We start from the raw sequence: 23584 nt of genomic DNA, 5'->3' as shown, positions 1-23584 counted from the left end.
CAATCATGCATTTGCTGTCAAGAATAGTTTTTTAATGGGGGTGGGGTGTGGGGAGGAGAAAAAATTAAAAAAAAACTTCCTGCCAAGTGAAGCAGTTTTCTCCTTTTTGTAATTAAAGCAATCTTTTGCTTAATTTATTTCTGCAAAAACTCGCTGAAGTGAGACTGAATCTTTATGCAATGTGTACATCAAATGGGGAATAGGGCGCTTGGATAGAGTCCCAGGGATTGTAATATCTTGATTTACTGCCAGACATGCTTCACTGAATCAATCTACAAAAGAAATCCAAGTTAACTTTGCACATCGTTTCAAAAGGCAAGTATTTTTATGTGCTTGTGATTTGCTTGTAAAGTTTTAGAATTTATAGAACTGCCAATTGTGTATAAGTGGTCTAATGAAATCACCTCTGGGATGAGATAATACTTATGTCAAGCACTTGGTGTATTGTATTCCTTTACCGTTTAAATGGAAGACATTCTGAACTTGACCTAACACTGGGTCCTCTTTCTTGTGACAAGATGGATAGAAACATGAGTCCTTTTTCTAATATGTCATTTGTGTGTTTAACTAGCAAAATGAGAATCTATTAGAGAAAATTGTCTTTGCTATCAGTATATAATTAATTATACTCGAACACACACATATCGGTGGCATGTTAATGGCCTTACTACTCTGCCAGTAGCCAGAAATTCTCAATGCATTCATGCTGATAGAGGAATATTTGGAGTACCTACTCTTTGCATTTGTCAGTGGGATGTGACAGCTTTGCAGGTGCTTGGGTGAATTTGCTAATCTATATAGTAGCATCCATTCAGAAAGCGGGGGATGACTTATGCTTGAATGGAATTGTCTATCTTCCATGAATTCCATGTATGATTAATAAATGGGGATGGATCTGCTGTTGACTGGGTTAGGCCAACCTTAGCCACCTACCTCTTTCCCATAACAAAAAATGAGCGATTTTCACTTCGAGAGAGTATTGGTCAGATGGCACAGGTTGCTGGCAGGGTTCGAAAGTGATTGATTTGTTGCATGCACTGGTCAGAATGGAGGCAGACTGCAGCACTTATAGATGGTGGCAACACCTAGAAGGATTCTAAACCAAGTCATTGGCTTGAAAGCATTTCTAATACTTAGCCAGCTACTGCTACAGTACTGTTTCAATCTGTTTGCAGATATTAATAATAATAAAAGACACATGGAAGAAATGCTTTTAAATTGTACACATATTCCCTAAAACATACTTGTATGGATTTCCTTCCTAACTTGTATGAATTTCTCTCTTTGAATTTGTGCTTTTGTATTCTTTTCTATGCGTTTCGCCCTAAAACACACATCTGTGTACGCTTTCTCCCATAAAATAGGTATTTTTGTAAATATTTTTCAAATGACACACATTCAGAGAAGCAGGCAGTCCAACTGATAACTGCATTCTGATCCATGTATAAGTCCAGGAACTTCACATTTAGGTTGGGTTGCTTTTCATTGTAGACCAACAAAATTCTCCTTCCTGCCTACTTCTGACACTAGAAAAAAGAGAAATGTATAATAGTGCCTTAGCTGGTAGATATGAAAACAAGGGAAGTACACTTGTTACCAACCACTTAAATCAATCAGTGAGAGTCACAGCATCACCAATGCTTGCAACAAATTCAGACGGAAGAAGTACACTCAGTAGTTAGCCAATCCATTTCCATAGAGGCACAACAAAGCACAGTTTGAATTCTCTGCTTTATGGCTTTTTATTTTGTATTACCATCAATACTTTCTATGGATTTGAAATATTTTTTTGCTGCTTCCTCTCTCCTCTTTTCTTTTTCTAGGAGAAATATTGATAATGTGACTATGCCAATATTAATTAGGGCATTACTGATACGTATTGGTTTGCATTTCCTTGTGTTTGAAACAATCCATAAATACAGAATAGTGTACATGGGAACACTATGTGAGGAATAAAACTCGCCTGCACAGAGAAGGAAATGCATAACCGTTTGTTTGTGCTTGGAGAACATGGAACCTCAGCTGTGCTTCAGGTTATCTTTAAACTTTTAAAGCTCCATTGTGGCCAAAGTAATATTTGCTACTCCCTGAGATTATCTGGCAGATTTATTTTTTTTTTAATATAATTTTTATTAAGTTTATAATATACAAAATCCAAGTTCCAAATACATGTTTCCATAGATCTAGTGGACTCCCCCCATCTTCCGAGCACTGCGTTCTCTGTAAATCCAAAACCTCAGCAATTTGTTAACTTATTTTAAACATAATAATATATCTTCCATTTTATCGTGATATCTGGTCTCTAGACATTTCAATCCAAATCCATTGATTTTTAGTTTCAACACAATAAAATTATTTCATTACACCACTTCTGTCTTGTTGTGCCTTATTTTCCAATTCAAAAATTTACCGATACTGAAGCTATAAATTCCTAAAAGGAGCATTTTTTAACATTCATACAACTTATAATGCTTTTTCAAATAGTCCTTAAACTTTTCCCAAACTTCCTCCGTTTTTTCTTCTCCCGAGTCTCGAATTCTGCCAGTCATTTCAGCCAGTTCCATATAGTCCATCAGCTGCGTCTGCCATTCTTCCAATGTGGGTAGATTTTGTGTCTTCCAGTGTTTTGCCATCAAGATCCTTGCTGCTGTAGTAGCGTACATAAAGAAAATTCTATCTTTCTTAGCCACCCTCTGGTCTACCATGCCCAGGAGGAAGGCCTCCGGTTTCTTGGGTAAGGTAAATCTGAGCACCTTTTTTAGTTCATTATGTATCATCTCCCAGAAGGCGATTATCTGGCAGATTTAGGGCTAGTCAGCGTTACCCATATTGCTTTTCTGTCCCCTGGTTATTGTGTAAGATGTTTGATGAACTTCCTCCCTTGACTAGTGATATTACCTATTAGCATATACCTGAAGTTGGCAAACAGTTTTGACTTCACAACCTGTATATTGGGATCTAATTCATGAGTTTGTGAATGGCAGGGTGGGTGCAACTTCTTGGGTAAAGGAGTTGCTGCTTTAGGGTAACTGCAGAATCTCCCCTTTTGGATGGTACCTGAACTGGAGAGGGACATGGGCAAGGGTGCAGTGTGGGCTACTTCCAGCCTTGCAGCATTGGGAAGTGAGTCTTTGTACAACTCTTGTTTGTGGGAGCTATGTAGATAATAAATAGTATACTAATGATTAGATGTTGGAGATAATGTCTGAACATGCTCTGCATGACCTAAGAGGCTTTTTTCTTTCAGCTTTCTGGATTGATTTTTCTGCCTTGGTCAAAGGGCCCTGCATATTCTAAATCTTCTGGACACTATCTTTCAGAGAACTAAACCATATGGACTGCTTATCTGACAGCATCTCTTCTCTTGAGCATTTCTTTATAGCAACTGTGTGTTCATTAAAATAATATGGCGGAGTACATAGATGTTGTGCTAGCAGTTTTTCAGACTGCCACTTCCTGAAAATAAAGTCTTTGAATGACTGCACTACATTTAAAAGTGGATTAAAATACACTTTACAGTATATCTAAATCACGCTTAAGCTAGCAGTATTTCTTGCCAACTGCAGCTGACTCTGCAGGCTCATTAAACCCTTGGATTATAACGGAATCTTATTATCGCCCTGCTTTCCCTCCCATGCAAACCAATAGCCTGTAGTATTAATGCAGTATCTTGCTATAAGTTAATTTGCTGTTTCTAGATAATACCAAATATGTTTTCTCTGGTATGCTTAATGTTGGTACCAGAACTTGAAGTGACATGCTTCCTGTTGTAGCCCAAGAATCAAACTGCATACTAGCTTGGAAAATGTGTATTTCCAAATGTGTGTTTCCTGAAGCGACACAGAGCACCGGGTTGAGAATAGCATTTGTAGGGATATGCAACATGCAGGAATTGGGGGTACTCAAGCCTTCCTATGCTCACTGATTATCTTCATTGCCATCTTCTTCCAAGCCAGGCTTGGAACTTGACTTGGTGGAGAGGGCTGGGCTACAGGTGGCCAGAGTAGGCATTTGGAGAATTGGTGGGCAGGAAACAGCTAAGTACCCACTCCTCCTGCCCACTGAATTTCTCCTAAAGCTGTTCTCCTTGCTCCTGTATGAGACATGTATCAGGTTAGAAACTGTGCTAGCCTTATAAGGTGTGTTTGTATCCCAGATTAAATCTGGAAAGCCCCTGCAGGTTGGTCAACTATCAGGGTTCCTCACTGAGGAACACTTGCTTTGCAAATGAAATTGTACCAGTGGGTTGCAGCTGATTAATAAAGAGTGTTCATTGAACTTGAAAGAACCAGGTGCAAAACCTGGCAGCCATGACATTCTCTGGGTAGCCTACATAGAGACTAGTTTGCACAATGTTGAGCTGACAGCATCCTTTTGCAGCAGATGCACACATCTGGGTTGGCAAGCAAGCAAGCATGGATGACCTTTTTGCTGCAAGTATCAGGGTCTGGTATAGTTGTGTGAATTGTCCCAGAGGCACTGTGCTGTCCTAGCCTACCTTTTAAGGTGATGAATCATTTAAGTTTTGTAACGTGTTTTGTACACCATGGACAGCACTTGATATTATCAAAGCCCATCCCTTTTTATAGCTCTTAAGATTAATTTTAGAACTTAGTATTCATGTGTTCTCGGCTTATTTTCTCACTTTGCTGATTGTGTCCTTTTCAGTCCTTTCTTTTTCCCACATTGAAACTGGGACAGGAGAGGTGCTCTGGATAATTATCCAGCATTGTAAGAAATAAAAAGGAGAGAAGGTGAGAGGTGAAACTCTGGGTCTTCTGTCTGATGAGTCAGTGTGCAGTCGTCCTGCAGTGCTAAGCAATAGCTGAAATGAACTATGCAGCCACCAGCACTGTTCTTGTGTAGTGTCGCAAGTTTTGTAAAGAAAAGTTCTGTGTGCTAAGGACTAAATTAACAGTTGGCAATAGATTGTGAAAAGTATTCCTTTGACTCTGAAAACCTCACACTATATATAGCTTGGTCTTACAGATCCCATTTTCACTTCTACCTACTTGTTAATGGCTGTGATAAAATTTAATTGCTGCGGATTAGTTCAAAGTGTGCAGAATTAATTTGGTTTTGAAGGTTATCATGCTTCATACAGAATTCTGTACACTGGTTTTGGCAGTTGTGCCCCAAAAGGCAGCTTATAAATCACTTAGTAAAATATAATAAAGAATAAAAACAATTAGATAAATTTTAAGACAAATTTATGGAAGATAGTTCTCTTAGTAGCCACTAGCCATGATAGCAACATGTTTTGTTTTGTCTTATTTATTTAAAATATGTACCTATTGTCTTCTGCCAAAACTGGTCCCAGAGCAGTTTACTTGTGTAAAATGGAAAAGAGGATTCATCTCCAACGTTTAGACAGCAGAGAGTCTTGTTCCAAAACTCTGTTGCTAGACACCTTCACTGTAGATCCCTTTCATGCATGTGCTGTGACCTTTCACTTTGAGGTCAAGCACTCCCAGCCCCTCACTGAAGGATGCAGCTCAAGTGCTATAAAAGCATGCTGCCCAGCACAGAGGCAGGTTCTCTCTTCCTTCTCGCAGGTGGATGGCTGAAGAACTACTTTCAAAGCCAGAAAAGCTTAGCCAGACTGATGAATCTGTTTAGCAGCCATCCCCAAGATATTCGTCTAGCCTGTCTACTATCACTGTGGTGAACTGAGTTGGACTCATTTTCTCTGAGCAGTTACGATGGTGGCTGGCACCTTATGGGGGTTACAGATCTTCATGTACAAATGTAGTTTGCACCTGAATACCAGATACTGGAAACAATTAACAGGACGACCCATACCGGCAACCCTTCAGAGGCAACCAGCTATAGACGCTGCTGTACCAAATGGATTTTTGTGTGTGGCTGCCACTGTTCAGGTACATAAAAGAGAAAGAGTCTAAGTGCATGCATAGCTAGACTTTCTGCTGGAATGCCTTGGATAACAAGAGTAGCAAATTACTATATGTATAGTAAGCACTTGTATAATATTAAAGAAAACTAAGGTGCACACATCATTCACATGGTTGGAAGAGGGGCTCAATGACACTTATGTCTTGTGCCTTTTACTCATTTTCCAACATGCCAAGAGGTAGAAGCCACTCTAGATAATGCATCTCCATGTCAATGGCTATGCTGTCACTGCTACTAATGCAAAAAAGGAAGATAGAGAATCCTACATTTACCCATCAGCTCTTAACCAGCACTGCTTCTGAGAGGGGGATTGAGCATCTGTATCAGCAGTGAAGTACACAGAGACAAGTAAGCATGCTGGCTCCTTCCTAAGGGGTTTTTTGAGGTCAGGTTCACTTCTTCAAAATTCTACACTTTGTGGCAATAGAGAGACACCCTGAGAGTTTCTTTCATTTCCTCTGCCAGTCACTTTGCCCAGGGGCAAGCAGATTCTGACTAGGGACCTGAAGGTGAAAATAGGGCTAGCTTGATTATTTGCAATTACCAAGGTGGGGCAAACAAAATTAGCTCCCTGTCCCTCACTCAGCTTGTAATGTCTGGGGTTCTCATACAGTCCATTTTGCTGCACATACTCCAGTACTCCTTTCATGGAAAAGATAAGTCCAGTGGTGCTTTAAACATTATCAGATGTGCAGGGCCCACAGCACTGTGTCAGAACCTCATTTTCTACAAGTTGTATCAAGGAAAGGACCACAGGGACTTCCAGAAGAGAAAGGGAACAGATCCGCCATACAACCAAGCACATTATTAAAATAATAAGCTGAGCTTTGCAACAGGTGGCTGAGCAAGGCACCCTCTCAAATACCCTTCTTGGATATCTGTTGCCTGCCCTAATCAGTACCTGCAACTTGTACATTCAGGACTCACAAAGAGCTTGTTTCCACCTAATTCTGATAAAAAGATGAATGCAGTGCATGGAGCCTTTGGTTTATGTTTGAAGTTATTCTCACAGAGTTATTCAAACTGGACCTGGGGTGGGATTTTGAGCAGAAGCTGCCTAAACCCTCACCCCCTGTCCTGAAAGCTTTCCCCTTAGAACATAGATATACACACTTTACATGGTTTTACTGGATTATGAGGCAGCACAGAATTAAGGACTATGGGGCAGCACAGAGCAGCATCCAGCAGCTCTGAGTTCTGTACAAGCAGGGTGTGCTAACCAGCAGGCTTGGTGATTTTGCAGCTGCCACATTTTTATTTTTATTTTAATCTGCTGGAATTTAAATGTGATGTCAAAGTGGTATCTTTTGTTGGGAGATGGGCAGTTACTTGTGTTCATTAAAGCTGCAGATGCCTGCTCCGATTATGTATTTCAAAAGCTTTTAGCCCTGATGAAGTGTGAAACAGCTCGGCTGAGCAGAGGCTCAGGAGAGACAAAGTAATGGCCTCTCCATTTCCCAGTGTCTTAAGAGGCCTAATACAATTGGTCCTAGACCTTTTTAATAATTTTAAGATGGTGTAATTTGTTCATGGATAATAAAACGGTCCTTTGAGTACACCCTGTAATGTTTTTCATTACCATCCCTCTGTTCAGCCATAACTATTTGGGCCTTTTATATATACTTTTATCCTCAAAGCTTCTAGTCTGCACACTCAGCATGTTTTCTGCTAATAAGGTTTAATAGGCGAAAGTGGCATTGATGAACTATCTCTACCTAGTGCTGTTAAAATACATAGATCCTGCTAAGAAAACCAGAGAAGAATGGAAGCCACATGAATCTGAGTTTATTCAGCTTGTCCACTCTCTCCATTGTTATGAAACAGAACAAACAGTATTCTAAATCTCCCCTTGTCATCATACCTGGCTCTTCACAGAGAAATGTTCCCTTTGCATTATCAGGAAACTTAATTCCATAGCTTCATCTGTGATGCATAAGTATTTGCTGAAAGTTATTAGAGCAGAACTAAAAAGCCATAAATTTCTCTAAAATTGTAAACTGAATATCCAGACAAAATGCTGCCTTATTTCCACCCCCGTGTCATAATGTGTTATGAGCAATCGAGCTTCCAGCCTTATTTCCACCTCCCTGCCATAATGAGTGAGAGCAGTCTGTTTTCCAGGTGTGGATCTGACCTCCCCAGGGTTGCAAAAGGGTGGTGCAAATTAGGGAGGGCTGTATTTAGTATCTGGGACAGGTGTGAGTACAAGAAGTGTTCCACCAGTTCTCCATTTTTCACCTCAACTCCAGGTATAGTGAACATCAACTGATAGCACATATCATATGCCAATTTTTCTTCTAACTGTTGTCCTAAGATATTTAGCTTTATTGTAATAATTTTACTCCCCACTACTTTTTAAATCTTCAACCCTGTGAAAGAAGCTGAGTTGAGATATGGTGATTTTCCAAAATCCTCCAGTGTGTTTCATAGTGGAAGGAGGATTTGATCCCACCTATTCCTGATACATATAACATTCAGTGTGCTGGTTTTCTTATGCACAGTATACACACTGCCTGTCGTATCATCACTCATAGCTGTCTGTTCTGACAGTGCCAGTCATTGCTGAACATCAAACTCAACCAGCGGGTGATCTATCCTAATTGTTAGTGCTTATCTATCCTAGGCATGGGAGCACTCGAGCTCCAGCAGCAAAGTAGCTATGGCACTCTCTTCTTCTTCCTTGGATCACAGCATCCAGGTAGAATTCATGCACCTCTGCTTGCCATTGTATTGGGTCAAGCTAGTTGCTGCAAAAGATGTCTACTTAATAGTGTGGGCAAGTGCATGACTTAATTCCTTTTGCAAAATAGTAACTGATTTGCTGCTTTTTCTCAAATACTGTACTCGAGTTACAGGGATTCAGCTGTTTCCATACCCCTGTTTCTAGAGATGTATATATGATGTAGTGGCTAGACTGGACAGAACTGGGAAGTAATGCTAGTTTGCTGGAAATAAGTGACGATGCAGCACCCTAAAGATAGCAGCACTTGTGAATTCATCCCCCAGCCTTACAGGGCTCTAGTTGTGCAGCATTAGATGGCAGTCTAAAACCCTGTTCCATTTTATTTTTCCCCTTTTCCTCTTCAAATTTAGCAGGTGGTGGTGGGAGTATAAGCAATAAGCCCGGAGGCAGCAATAGCAGAAACTGAGTTCTGCTGAGATGAGTGGTTGCCTCACATTGTGCTCCTTTATTTTAATTTGCTTCAAGTTAAAAGAGGAGAATGTCACAATCAGGTAATCCTGAGTTCCTTAGGAAGGTTTTGACACAATATGCAGCAGGTTAAAAAACAACAACCAGTAATGAAATGCCACAGGGCCATTAGTGGCTCTTATTTCACATTTTTTCAATCAGACACACAAGGGAGCAGTGTGACTTACTGTATGTGTTCCCTAACCGTATTGTCTCATTTCTTTCTTAGCTAGCAAGGCAAGCACTATTTGAATAAATGTTTGGCTTTAAATAATTGAATACATTTAAAATCTGCTATCTTTTTTTACGGGGAATTTTTTGAAGTTGCCCTGGAATGTGCAGACTGCGTTTAACAATGTAAGGAGTTGCTGTTTTGAAATTTAAAACAGATAGGGAGTGCAAATGTTGGCTTTAGGATATTTGGGCAAAGAGCTTTGTGTTGAATTCCAAGAAACCATTTTCATTCTTTACTACCAGCTGATATGTTAATCATTGGTATCATGTGGCCTGTTGCTTACCAGCATCATAAAGGGCTTTAACAAAATAAATTGGTAGTCCGATTCTCCTATTGCCGCAACACAATATTGTGCTAAGCAAAAGGTTCATTTAATATTTTATGATGGTTTCATTTTCTTTAAGAGGCGTTTGGTATTGCTAAGAAACAATTAATGATGTGTATCGTCTTTATGTTTGTTTCAGATTTGCAATGAAACTGTTTGTTTTGAGAAAGATAAGAGAGATGGCACAGCATGGTCAAAATCAATGGCTAACAGAATTGTAAATAGTCGCACACCTGATTGCCTGTAGCACAGAAAATTCACCTCCAGGCAATTAGGCTGGGAAGCTATACAAAAGTTTTCTCTTCTTTCTGCACACAGATAAGCTGGGGGGGGGGGGAGTGGACAGCTGGTAATTTTTGTGGACTTGTCAGTTGGATTAGCATTGTACTGGGGTTTAGGCAAGACGTATTCTGTTTTAAGCCTTACACATGGAAGCGGGACATGACTTTTTCCATTCAGCTGTTTACTAAAAAGTTAAATCATAAGTGCTGATACAAGGCTAAATAAATCTTTTTGTCTTTCCTGTTGACTTTTTTTTTCCCTCCACAGCCATGGAGCACATCTGCACAAAGCAGAAACATCTGAGGCAGGCAAAAGGAAATGTGCAATTTCAGTCAGCTGGTCTCCATTTTGGGTGCATATGTTCTTGATAAGCTCATTTTCCACACTTCCTCAAGGAGGAGGAAAACTTGGTGGGAAGCCAGCCAGCGGTACATTACCAGAGAATATAGCTAGGGAAGAAAAGTGCTGCTTCTCTTCCACAGGGACTAATTTTCTCTTTCTCCTTTCCTCTCCCTTGCAGAAGCTGGCAGCGACCAGAATTATGTGACCTCGGAGCCTCAGCTGATCTTCTATCCCAGCATCACCTATGCAGTCATTGGCAGCTCTGCCATTTTTGTGCTGGTAGTGGCCCTCCTCGCTTTGGTTTTGCACCACCAGCGAAAGCGCAACAACCTCATGACGCTTCCTGTACATCGACTGCAGCACCCCGTCCTCCTCTCCCGACTGGTTGTACTTGACCACCCACACCAGTGCAGTGTCACCTACAATGTCAACAACGGGGTCCAATACATGTCCAACCAGGCCTACCACAGGCCACCAGACCTGGACTCCCCACCATCCTATTCAGAAGCTGTCCTAGACCAAAGGTATGTGCACTAAGCATGCGTCCCAGCACTAGTCCAGTATAGAATAGTTGTCACTTGTAAACGCTGTGGCACCATCACTTCTGTGGCATAGGGAATATAGGGTGTTGCTGAACTAGAACTCCCATCTTTCGGGAGCTGCAGTTCAGCAACATCCGGAGAGCCAAAGTTCCTCACAGCTGGCATATAGTGCTATTTCTACAAACAATACTTCACTTTTATAGAATACAATGAGAAAGACTGTTTTATCATAATAGTGGAGTTGTGCATTGTTGTTGTTTTAACCAAGGAAGCCGTAGGCACTTTTGATGGAAATGGGGAGTGCAGAACTTTCAAAGCACTAAGTATTTTTTAAAATGTGCATAATGGCAGGCCACTGTTGCCAGAGGTTGGGGGGAGGGAGGCAGAATCTACTTTTTCTTCCTGTTCGCCATTTTTCCTTTAAGGGACTACACAAGCACTTTTGCACTCAAATGGTACAGTATGGGAGTGTTCAACCTTTAAAGAATAAATAATTCAAAACAAAATTAAACTTTCAAAAGGTTGCGCACAAGGAAGGGGGCAGGGAATTGTCATTCACCATTAATGGCATCGCTAAGTGCCATGGGGTTCTTGAAACCTTGTTCTGAAGCGCACTCACAGTCGCAATTCCCACATGTGGGAGAGGAAATTGCATTTCCCCGACACAAATGCTTAGGTTTGTGCCTTAGGAGAATGCATCATCTCTGTGTGGAAGTGCTACCTTGAGAGAAGTCATCTGGAGCCTCTGAAAGAGATAGTACACAAAGCTCATTTATTGTGCAAGGAAGGAAAAAAGAAAGAAAACTCACTTTGTAAAAGACTTTGCCTGTAGGATTCTTTGCTCATAGTTAATTGTGTTGACTAACAGTTAATTAGTGACTTCATGTATTTATTTTGAAATTTGCCTTGGATTTCCCAGATTTTAAAATGTAGCTCTTGAAACTTGCTGGCATGCCGGCTGCATCATCAGACCCTGATCCAATAAAAACATTATCTGCCCACAGTCTGTTGTGGGAGATATGTGGCTACAACAGTGCTTTGTAGGAATAGGAAGCCAATTCGTTCATTTCTTGGCTTTACTACCATGGCCGTCATGGCTTCAGTAGTGATTGTGGTGATTGGTGGCAGCAGGCAGCAGCTTTGTAATGTTGATAGATTTCCAGCATGCCTTGAACTTAGGCCAGCAGTCCAGTTCTTCTTCATTGCTGTCCTGGGGCTAGGAAGAATGGCCGGAATCATGTAGAATGAAATGTTCTGTAGCCCAATATCAGCTTGTGCATTTCATTTACCATTTTCATATAGGGGATGGGGAACAGGAGAATGAAGGTCCTAAATATTCCTTGCCACATATATGCCAAGCATTATTCATGTTGGAGTGCTTACAAAACTACATTTATATAGGACTTGCTATCCTCTCTTGTTATGCTACAGAGTAAGTAAGCCCAGCGCTCTCTCTCTCTCTCCCCCCCCCCCCCATTGGACAGATGGGACAGATGGTACTTAACAGCACTTTGAATGCTGATTCAGCCATCTGTCTTGCACCCCATTTTTCTGGCAGGTGGTCCACTTTTTAAAAACATATTAAAATGTATTCATTTAAACTTTTAATTTTTCATTTTACAAAATAATTTTTTTAAGATTTGCAAAATCATTCCATGGATGGGACAGATTAAAGTCTTAATGTCACAGGAGTCAGTCAATCTGTGCTTTGCATAGCCAGAACCAAGTTTTCCTGCATGGAAAACAGTTTGTATATAAACAAATACACATCTGGCTTGCCAACTAAGATAATATATGTATGTAGCTAGGCATCCTGTCTCCAGTACATATAAGGTTAGTGTGCTTGGTATACAGTGGTACCTTGGTTCTCAAACTTAATCCATTCCAGAAGTACGTTTGACTTCCAAAATGTTCAGAAACCAAGGCATGGCTTCTAATTGGTTCAGGCACCCGAGAAACAATAGCCAACAGCCGCATCGGACATTTGGCTTCCGAAAAACGTTTGAAAACTGGAACACTTGCTTCCAAGTTTTTGGTGTTTGGGGACCAAGGTGTTTGAGTACCAAGTCATTTGAGAACCAAGGTACCACCGTAGCAACAATCAGATACTTCATGTTCTCTTTGTACCTTTAGTAATTTGCCGTCTCATTTATACCTTGCAGCAGACCACCGTGGTTTGATCTTCCTCCACCTCCTTATTCCTCAGAATCAGAATCACAGAGTCACATAGAACTCCCTCCATATCGCTCTCGGACTGGGAGCGTGGCAAGCACAGATGCTACAGGGGCAAGAAGTCCAGGGACTGTGGACAGTAGTCGGACGAGAAGCACCGCTGCCAGTGTGGACTCCCGCGGCACACCATGTGAAATTACAGCTGAGCAGAGTGACTCTCTGATCAATTCAGATTCTGTCAGAGTGCTGTAAACAGTAAGGTTCTTATGGATCGACTGCTTGGGCTTGGACTGGACCTAAGAAGTCCAGGGTCACTTGGACTTCTTCTACACAATGACTGCAGTGTATTAGGGAGATTCTGTAGTGCATTCCACACTGAAAGAAACCGGGGCTTTGCAAACATTGTTAACAGTTTTGCCTCATGGGAATGTGAATGACACCAGTGGCCTCAGCCACGTTAGTCTCCAATGTTTTGTTTTGAGCTTGTGGGAACAGTTCTGGAATTTCAGTTCAGATTTCACTTTGACTTTCTGTAACACATCATGCTTTTAAGGTATTTCAAGGGTATTGACTATGTGCATGTGTCGGAATATAATATAATATATGCACATGTGCCTAGATCTATACCTACATTTCAAAACATCTCTATGTGTTTTTTCTTTATTTTTAAAAAAATGTGTATTTATGTCTTGTAAGTATGTATGTAATGTACAAAGCTTGCATCATGCAAGTATTGATCTGTGTTGCTGGGGGCTACTGGAATCACCACAAGGGGGCGGGGAGGGGAATCCAAGCCTGAAGAGGAAGCAGAACTGCTATAACAGCCCAACATACCTACGCTACATTGTTTGACTTGCTTACTTTGTGCTGGAATACGGAACCCAATTTTGAGGTCAGCTTTATGTCCATGTTTTGATGGTTAGGTGTCAAAATAGCCAGTCTGCAGACTCATCTATAGTCACAGAGTACTTTATGTCAGCCTTTTCCCCAGTGCTTAAGACTCTTAAGAAGTTTTTCTTTCAGGGTTTTGTAGCGATAATTACTGTGTCTTGGGATTTCAGCTTCCTATCCAGAGTGGGAATGGTTTGACTAGGCATAGGCAAACTCGCCCTCCATATGTTTTGGGACTACAACTTCCATTATCCCCAGCTAACAGGACCAGTGGTCAGGGATGATGGGAGTTGTAGTCCCAAAATATCTGGAGGGCAGAGTTTGCCTGTGCCTGGGCTTGACCATTTGGAGGTTCCTTTTGAGTCCCCTGTTCTGATAGATATATGAATGTCTGTCCTAGTCTCAAGATTTTAGGGTGTTTCAGGCTACATGTGTGCCAAAATTAATCTTTCTGGTTGCAGTTAGAGGCATGCTTTATTTCCCATTTTAAGAGAGTGAAGTGACATTTTCCTCTCTCTTTTACCCCCTTTCCCTTTTTTTATCATTTGAAGTGCCTTGGAATATGCAGGTACCAAATTTCAGAGCTGTAGCTCATCAGGAAATAACTTTGATACTCTTATGAATTACAACTGTTTTGATACAGGGAAAAAAGAAATCACATTCACTCTTTGGTGTTTGCTGGATGAAATTATGATTCACACTGTATACAGCAAGCTTCATTTGCTACATTTGCACCAGCATTTTCAGGCATAAACGCAAAGTGGAGGGGCATGTGAGCTCTTTTCTTTGCCTGCTTGCAAACATTCAGCTGTCCTGTACAGCACATACCGCTGCAAACACCAGCGTACACATGACACTCACATTTCTGCATGGTGTGACTCAGTCTTTAAAATGATCAGTACTTGGGCATCATTCAGCCCCTGAAATCAAGATACTGTGTTTATAGGCTTTAATTGGCTGCAGTGTCTCCTCTTTTACCCAATGCATTTCTTTAGGCTGTACATTTGTGTTGAAATATTTAGTTTTGGACTTCTGAAATAAATACTTTTTTTAATTGTATGTTTGCATCCCTCCCTCCCCCCACAGGTCAAAATAAGAAAGGAATCCCCCCCCCTTGGGAAACTAAAAAAAGAAAAAGAAAGAATAAGCCTGGATAGCTCAGTTGGTTAGAGTGTGGTGCTGATAACGCCAAGGTTGCAGGTTTGATCCCTGTATGGGACAGCTGTATATTCCTGCCTTGCAGGGGGTTGGACTAGATCCCGCCAGATGTTTTTGGCCTACAACTCCCATGATCCCAAGCTAGCAGGACCAGTGGCCAGGGATGATGGGAATTGTAGTCCTCAAAACATCTGAAGGGCCGAGGTTGGGGAAGCCTGGACTAGATGAACCTCAGGATCTCTTTCATCTCTACCATACTATGATTCTAGGTATAAATAGGGCAGTATAGGAGTATAGTGTGCTTTTCCAGCTCACTGCAAGGAACAGCTTGGTAACAGGACAAATACACTAGCATGTCTCAGAACCGTGCACATTTGGTAGATGTTAAAATTTCCTTCAAAGGCAGCCTTATTTTCATATTCATATATCTTAAAATTATGCCCTCTATTGTGGTAACACTAAACCCCTGAAGGGGCTATAACTTTTGAAGAGTGTTGAGAATTCGAATGTTTCATAACTGAATTTAACACAAAATGAGGTTTAAAACCTTATTTTAAATAGTAATGCATAAATAGTATATTTCCCCCCTGCAGTGCATTAGCTAAGATTCTTCCTAAAGTTATATACATAAGCCAGGATCCAAAGAGCTACTTTAGCACCTAAGGGCTTGGGCATTCCTTGTATAGTTTTCTTTTATTTTCTTACTGTCTGCTATTCGATCTCATATATTTGTCCCTTCAGTATGACATGGCATAGGAGCAGCTCTTTAAAAAACACAAGCCTGAAGCCTCCATGACCACGAGGAACTTCAGATCCCAGTCAATAGTATTTGCCTAATACAGGGAAGGGGAACCTTTGACCCACCAGATTATTTTTTTTGTTGGTTGGGTCTGATGGCACTTGGACTCCAACAACATTTGAAAGGGTGCAGGTTCCACATCCCTAGTCTAATACATGTTCATTTCTATCAGTGGAGCAGTGCATATTCCAAGAATAAAAGTTCACATTTTGGTGGTTATATTCCAAATAGGGATGCAATCCAGCAAAACATGGGTGAGCAGACTTAAGGTGTGCAGGATCTACTTTTCATTTTACTAAAACTCCCAAGATCCACGGAATGGAGTCGGGCACAAAAGACTTACACTCAGTGCTATTTTTCTAGAAAAAGAGGTGCCAGCACTCACCCCTTCTTCTCTTATAATGGCAATGGCATTCCCCTGAGAGGTGCCGGAACTAAGTTGCAGCAAGTTCCAGCTGAAAAAAGCCCTGCTTACACATTGAATTACAGAACATGGTGCTCCCAGAACTATTTTGAGTCCCAGAACTGAGCTGATGAGTTCACAGTCCTTCCCCCCTTCACACAAAAATCCATTCCTGGTTATACCCCCATATCCCTCATTTCAACAGTCTTAATTTAAAGGTGTGGAAGAGTTTTCTTGGCAATCAACCAATAGATACTGATCTACCTTCTGCCCACCTCTGATGTATATAATTGAAGTGTATTTTGGTCCCAGGAATGAAAATGGAGTATTTATTCATGTTATTTTATTTAACAATGCTTATATACCTCTTGATTGTAAGTCGATCCTCTAAGTGGTTTACAAGAAATAATCTCCAAATGAATAGTTCAAAACTTTACCCAACAAGAAGCTTAATATTGGGCAGCAAAAATTAAAATGGCAATCAAGTTGCAGCTTCTGATTTTTAGCTGCATATTGCTTTTATTGCCTGTTACTAAAATATTGAGTTTGTCTCAAATCTGCGGAATTGCCCTCATTATTTTAAAGATGAAACTGCTGCATGAGCAAGTCAGGCTTTGTCACTGAATGGACACCCACTGTTTTGCCGTGGCTTTAGCTTAATTAAATGAGATGGCAAACGTATCTGAGCTGTACAGCTTCAAAATACAGGGGGAACACACAAAAATCAATGCTCCCCCCCAAAGAACATATTGTACATAGAAAAAAAATATAATGGAAGCTACAGCCCTTCTCTCTTACGTTTAGGTTCCTTATGTGCACCCTCTGTATGTGTCCATTTGTATGGACGTTTTTTAAAATCTGAAAGGGACTTAAGTTCCATACAGCGGAAATAGGAAGCAGATTATTGATCAGTTCTGGGAAACTTGATGTGCAGACAGCCTTGTGCTATTTTCACTGTCAGATCATAGAGATTCGTGTTTATAAAAATGTTTCATTGATAGCCATTGGCTGTATTAGTCTTACATTAACTTTAAATTGTGATTTTCACAGGCTTTATAGAATTGTCTGTACATCACTTTGGGAGCAGTTGCTAAAAAGTGCCCTAGAAATCTTGCAAATAAAACAGATCTGGTACAGACATGCCCTAAGGCAGCTGAGCCTCCACTATCAGCCTCTGCATCTTACTCCTTGCCTCTTGAGAAGGTGCTTTCTCCATTATGCCCTCCCTGGTTACAAATTAAACTCTTTATATGATCATAGAGAGATATTGGCCGTCATTCGGCAGGTCTTGTAAGTTATATTCTTAGCAGAAACTCCACATTTAGAGGGTTTCTTCGGTGCTCTGTTTCTTCTTTGTTGTAGTGGTCCTGAGAAACATTAAACTGCTTTTGAATACATCTCCAGTTTTCCCCTCCTTTTTTAAAGATCTGAAGTTTGTGGGCAGATGAGGCTATTATGATATATATATATAAACCATGGCATATCTTCAGATACTGCTGCAGGCTGTGGCCAGCATATCATACATTTTAAAGGTTCTCCCAACTTTGGCTTAGATTAGCCTCTTGGTAGTCTCAGAAGTGGGACGCGGGTGGCGCTGTGGGTTAAACCACAGAGCCTAGGACTTGCCAATCAGAAGGTCAGTGGTTCAAATCCCCACAACAGGGTGAGTTCCCATTGCTCCATTCCTGCCCCTGCCAAACTAGCAGTTCAAAAGCACACAGTGCAAGTAGATAAATAGGTACCACTCTGGAGGGAAGGTAAACGGCGTTTCTGTGCGCTGCTCTGGTTCGCCAGAAGCGGCTTAGTCATGCTGGCCACATGACCTGGAAGCTGTACGCTGGCTCCCTTGGCCAATAAAGCGAGATGAGCGCCACAACTCCAGAGTCATCCGCCACTGGACCTAATGGTCAGGGGTCCCTTTACCTTTTCCTAGCCTCAGAAGTGCCCATCTCAGTAAGCAATTCATTTCATCCTTTTGCCTTTGAAGAATGTAGTCTAACAAAACAAAAGCTAGGTCCCTTACGCCTTGCTTGAGAAGATGCAGTAGCAGCAGTGTGATTGAGAAGGTGGGATGTTTATCCAGTTAAAAAGAGCATTGCATCTTTTCAACTGGAATTACAGCATTAAACCTATATGAAGTCTCTAAACTCAATTTGTACTTTGAACTTTTTAAAACTGAATTGTATCTAAGTATACAATGCCATTGCATCCAGGGTGCAGCTGGGCATAAAAGAGATGGCTGTGGACAGAGGTAACTTCCTTCCTTAGCCAAAACTACCACACAGCACCCTTCAGAAACTATAGTTCCCAGGATTCGGGGGGGGGGTGCGCTTAAATACGTGTGGTGTGTGCACCGTCTTGAGCAGGGGTCAGCAAACTTTTTCAGCCATGGGCCAGTCCATCGTCCCTCAGACCATGTGGTGGACTGGACTATATTTTTTTGGGGGGGGGATGAATGAATTCCTTGCCCCATAAATAACCCAGAGATGCATTTTAAATAAAAGCACACATACTACTCATGCAAAACCACGCTGATTCCTGGACCATCCACGGGCCAGATTGAGAAGGCGATCTGATCTTCAGTCTCATGTACGCTCTTCCATTCCCTTTCCACAAGAGTCCTGGTACTTAAAGGGAGCAGCACACCAGGAAACATCCACTCTCAAATGTAACATTCAACGTGTACTGCAAGCTGCCAGCTACACAGTTTTGGTTCAGGCCTCCTTTTCAAGGAATGCAAATGCAGGGTGTATTCAGTCCTCCCTACAAGACTAATATTGCAGCCCAGAGTCTCACTAGCTACGTTTGATTGGTGTATTGGCAGCTTAAGTGAAAATGCTGAGAATTTTATCCCCTGAACCCTTTTATTTTCCATTCTCTCCATCCCATGGAGACAGCCCCCCCCCTTTAAATCGGCTTGGTTTTCTTTTTCACTTTGCTCTCCCAGTTTTATATAAGAAACAAAGTAGGAAGTTGGAGATTTTAAGCCCATGCCTGGCTAATGTTACCTGCCAAAAACTGGAGATGTTTCAAATTATAGTCTGGTTTGTTGTCACTTTTGTCAGCTCATTATATAGCTTGGACCATTTTTGCAATATTGGAAGGTCAGCAGCAGCAGCTTGGCTGAGTTCTGATGTATACTTTGTACATTTAACATGTTCTTTTGGGGTTGTTATTGTTCAGCATCATTAAATCTCTTAAAAATGTTGATCTTTCTTAAAGCTGTTTGTGAGCGGGGAAAGGAAATTAATCTAAGTTAGCTGCAAAATGCAGAGAAGTGTCCTTTATTTTGCTTTCCAGTTTTCTGAGTCTCGCGTTATTGTCACAAAGGCAGCCTGAAGCCGCGTGTTCTTTTGCCTTTATTAGCTCTCAGCCTTGCCCCCTGATGGCCCCTGTCAGATGCAGGACTTCATTATGTGCAACGAAACTCCTTTAATTGTCTCTTTCATCATACGCTGTACATAAGGGCAAGAAATGTTTTTAATCAAAACTTCTGCAGCGAAATAATTTGGGGAGGAAACATCTTGATGGAAAGGAAAGTTCAGAAATAATAAGGCTTTTGTTGTTTGCTTGATTGCACAGTAATGGCTCCGAGTTCCAGTTTTGCTGACTTGTCTGCAAATGCTCCTCTCTCTTTTTTTCTTTCTCCTGGTGAGTTATAACTTAGCAGAAGCTAATATTCGCTGGCGTGTTTGGAGCCTTTAAACCTGGTCTGAAATGCCATTTTCCAGCGTTGCTTTACATTTGCAGGTAGCAGAAGGGAAAGGGGACATTTCAGCAATTTTGAGGAGTGGGGACCGCCACCAAGCTTCTGAAACGATGCAACATCGTGATGTAAAAAACATCCAGCTTAATGGGGCGTGGTGGATGGCAACACACTGCGAGATGGAGTTTTAGCACCACAAGAACACATGCAAAAAACAACACCCTTCCCATCACTCCTAAGCTAAGCCTTGAAAATCTCAAGCAGTCTTCCTGGCCCCCTAGAAGCTTACCAAAATGGTGCTTCACTTGTACAGCCTGCAAATAAGAAGAGCCAGAATACCAATGGATTAGGCCATTGACCCCTCTAGCCCCACAACCTGTTCTCACAGCAACCAACCAGGTGCCTTTGAGAAACTAGCAAGCAGGATTTGAGCACGCCTCCTGCAGTTTTCAGCCACTGGTATTCAGAAGCATTTCTGTCTCCAACCTGTGGAGGTAGAGCATAGCCACCGTAGGTAGTAGCTGCAAAAGTCAGGTAGCATTTTTATTTTATTTTTTTGTCGCCTTAGACCAAAATCGCCTTAGACCATCGGTCCATTTAGCTCTGAATTGTCTACACTGGCTGACTACAATACTTCCCTGATTTGTGCAAATTTCCTCCAATTTCCTCCAATTTTGAAAACTCATGGAGATGTGGGAAAATAAGTACAGTGGTACCTCGGGTTACGAATGCTTCAGGTTACAGACACCTGTACCTTGGGTACAGAAATAGTACCTCGGGTTAAGAACTTTGCTTCAGGATGAGAACAGAAATCGCGTGGTGGCAGCATGGCGGCAGCAGGAGGCCTCATTAGCTTAAGTGGTACCTCAGGTTAAGAATGGTTTCAGGTTAAGAACAGACCTCCAGAACGAATTAAGTTCTTAACCCGAGGTACCACTGTATGCAGAAATGTTTTCAAACATGAGCTACAGAGTTCAGCATCATTTCTCTCCCTCATTCCAGGTTAGGATGCCTCGGATTTCTGGACCTAGGTAACATGTTCCCTTCTTCTTTCCTCTGCAACCTGCCTAATGGCAGAGCTGGTCCTGGTTGGCCAGAAACCAGTTCCTGAAGCTAGCTATGTGATGTGAAATGGCAGGGGGGTGGAGAGATGATCCCCCTGTGATCTCTGGTAATATACCTGGCTGGCTTTTTTGCAATATAGCTTGGAGTATTGCAGACATCTCTCTTTTCATGGAGAAACTATTTGATGCTAATACCATCAACTAGGGTTCCTAATACTGCTGAATATGTAACTGTTTGACCTGTGCTGATAACATAATAAAATGGGAGAGTGCCAGACGTTTGGGTGAGTCTCACTTGATGATTCAGTTTTGACATTTGCAAATTATATATTTCACTTTTGCTTTTTTAAGTTGCGATGGTTACATTCCATGTGATAAGCTCAGCATTGTATACCGATGAGCTATTCAAGTTACGTCTAGAAAGCTGCTCCCAATCAATATAATATTTCAGGCTAGATTACCTGTCATTCAAAAGTGCCGAAAGTCCCACAAGCTTTGATGTGCTGGATTCTCTGGAAAGATGGTTTATTGATTGCCAGTAAATCAAGGGAATGCTTTTGCAGGGAAAATTTAAAGCCCTTTATTAAATATCACTTTTAAAATCAAAGACGAGGATTATTTTATATTTAAATTGCGAACGCTTATTCATCAACAATACCAGAGGAAGTAATAATCCATTTAACAACAGAACACAGACCAAGGTACAGTTATATACCAGTAGCTTTACCAAAGTGCCCCAAAGAGACTTGAATGGTTCACTTTTAAGAAGGGGGAGAAGCACTGTGGCATTTGTGTCACTTGAGTGATGTTAGAATGCATGAAGACAGATTGCATACTTTCCCCTTTAACCTTTTTATTCATTCAAACAGAGCTGGGAGAGACTTCCTTCCAGAAACCCTGGAGAACGACTGCCACTCAAAGTGGACAACACTGAGGTGGATGGACCAATGGTCTGGCAGTATAAGGCAGCTTCCTATTTTTCTAAACTAAATTCTAAATCACATAGATTTTTCTGTATACTTTTTAAAATTCTGCTTTCTCCTTTCGTTAAGGCTAGATCTTTGTTTTGGTTTTGTTTAATGTTTAAGGTGTCGTCTTTTTAGCCCCATGTGAAGAGCCTCACAATGCTCTTTGTGTTTCAGTGGTATCATCCAAATTTGGTGGCAAGTGTTCAGATATTATTTCATTGTCTTGAGAGTTTATGCAATCAGTAATATTTTTACTAGGTTATATCAAGCACTTATATCAAGCAGGGAGGTTGCATATTACATATTCCCCCTGGACTCAAGATTAAGGGCCACCTTCCGAAAGATAATCTTGGTCATTTGATTGTCCTTTTTACCCATTGTTGTCTCTCTTTTTTTTGTATATATTGCTTGTTTTATGTTGCTATGGCCGTTGGCTAATGCGAATAATGTTTATCTTATCTATCGAGTTCCCCCTGGAAACAAACTCCCTGGACTTCAAACAAACAAACAAACAAACAAACCAAAACAAACAAACAAACAAACAAACAAACAAACAAACCTGTCAGGGGGAAATGTCAAACCCAGCCTTCTCTGATGTGTTTTTCCAGTGCACATAAGTTTGAATCCAGACTTGGGTAGTCACTTACTAAGCAATGCACCTCTTGGCTGGAAAAAGCCAGTCAGAGTTATCGGGAAGAGATTTTGGGGCCAGGGTTGGTGGGGCTGTTGAGGATCCATCTGCAGCCTGGTAGGGACTACCGTATTTTTTGTTCCATAGGGCGCACCGGACTACAGAGCATCGGACTATAGGGCGCACCTAGTTTTTAGGGGGGGAAATAAAGGGGGGGAAATATTTTTTTTCCCCAGCCCCAAAGAGCAACGAAGCCAAGACAGTGAGCGGGATCCATCCCGCTGGCTGTCTTGGCTTCCTCTTTAGCCGTGCACAACCTCTCCAGCCAGGTGAGGCTGCGCGCGGCTTTAGCCCGAGCTTCCCCCGACCCCAGCCCCCAGAACAGGTCCGGGAGCGGCGGCAAGGTTGCGCGCAGCCTTGCTGCCGCTCCCAAAGCTTGTGGGGGTGGGGGCGCACTCCGAAGGCTTGTGGATAGCTGTCTGAAGTCTGGGGAGCGCAGCGGGAGTTGGCGCTGCGCTCCCTGGCTTCAGACTGCAGGCTGCTATCCGCAAGCCTTCGGAGTGCGGCGGGAACTCCTCCTGTGCTCCGAAGGCTTGCGGATAGCTGCCTGAAGCCTGGAGAGTGAGAGGGGTCAGTGTGCACCGACCCCTCTTGCCCTCCAGGCTTCAGCAAAAGCAACACAAAGCCTCCAGAGCACAGAGGGAGCGCTCCCTATGCGCTTCGGAGGCTTACCGTTGCTATCGCTGAAGCCAAGGAGACTGCATTCGCTACATAGGACGCACACACATTTCCCCTTCATTTTTGGAGGGGGAAAAGTGCATCCTATAGAGCGAAAAATATGGTAGTTTGGCTATTTAGCAGGCAGGGCAGCTTGGAACAGACGGAACTGATGCAGACATAAATCTCAACCTCAGTCATGTAGGGCTGTTTGACTATTTCATACAACTTGAAAGTAAAAGCAGA

General features: G+C 41.8%; 1 protein-coding gene and 1 long non-coding RNA gene across 2 annotated transcripts in view; both read left to right on the top strand.

Moving 5' to 3' along the window:
• LDLRAD3 (low density lipoprotein receptor class A domain containing 3) overlaps nucleotides 1-14951 on the top strand; it is a 117579-nt gene extending 102628 nt beyond the window's left edge. Inside the window, exons 5-6 of the mRNA XM_081892050.1 lie at nucleotides 10466-10811; nucleotides 12992-14951. Coding sequence (XP_081748176.1) covers nucleotides 10466-10811; nucleotides 12992-13253 — 608 coding nt within the window. The 3' untranslated portion in view covers nucleotides 13254-14951. The remainder of the gene's footprint in view (nucleotides 1-10465; nucleotides 10812-12991) is intronic.
• A 2764-nt stretch (nucleotides 14952-17715) lies between these two features.
• Nucleotides 17716-19460, top strand: LOC309359008. Its single transcript, XR_014163694.1, has 2 exons — nucleotides 17716-17848; nucleotides 18211-19460. It is a non-coding gene; the product is annotated as an uncharacterized lncRNA (long non-coding RNA).
• The last annotated feature ends 4124 nt before the right edge of the window (nucleotides 19461-23584 follow it).

The sequence above is a fragment of the Podarcis melisellensis genome, assembly GCF_964234715.1.
Source record: "Podarcis melisellensis genome assembly, chromosome: 1".
Lineage (NCBI taxonomy): Eukaryota > Metazoa > Chordata > Lepidosauria > Squamata > Lacertidae > Podarcis > Podarcis melisellensis.
The sequence above is the reverse complement of the archived record's forward strand: the minus strand, read 5'-3'. Positions and strand labels throughout refer to the sequence as shown.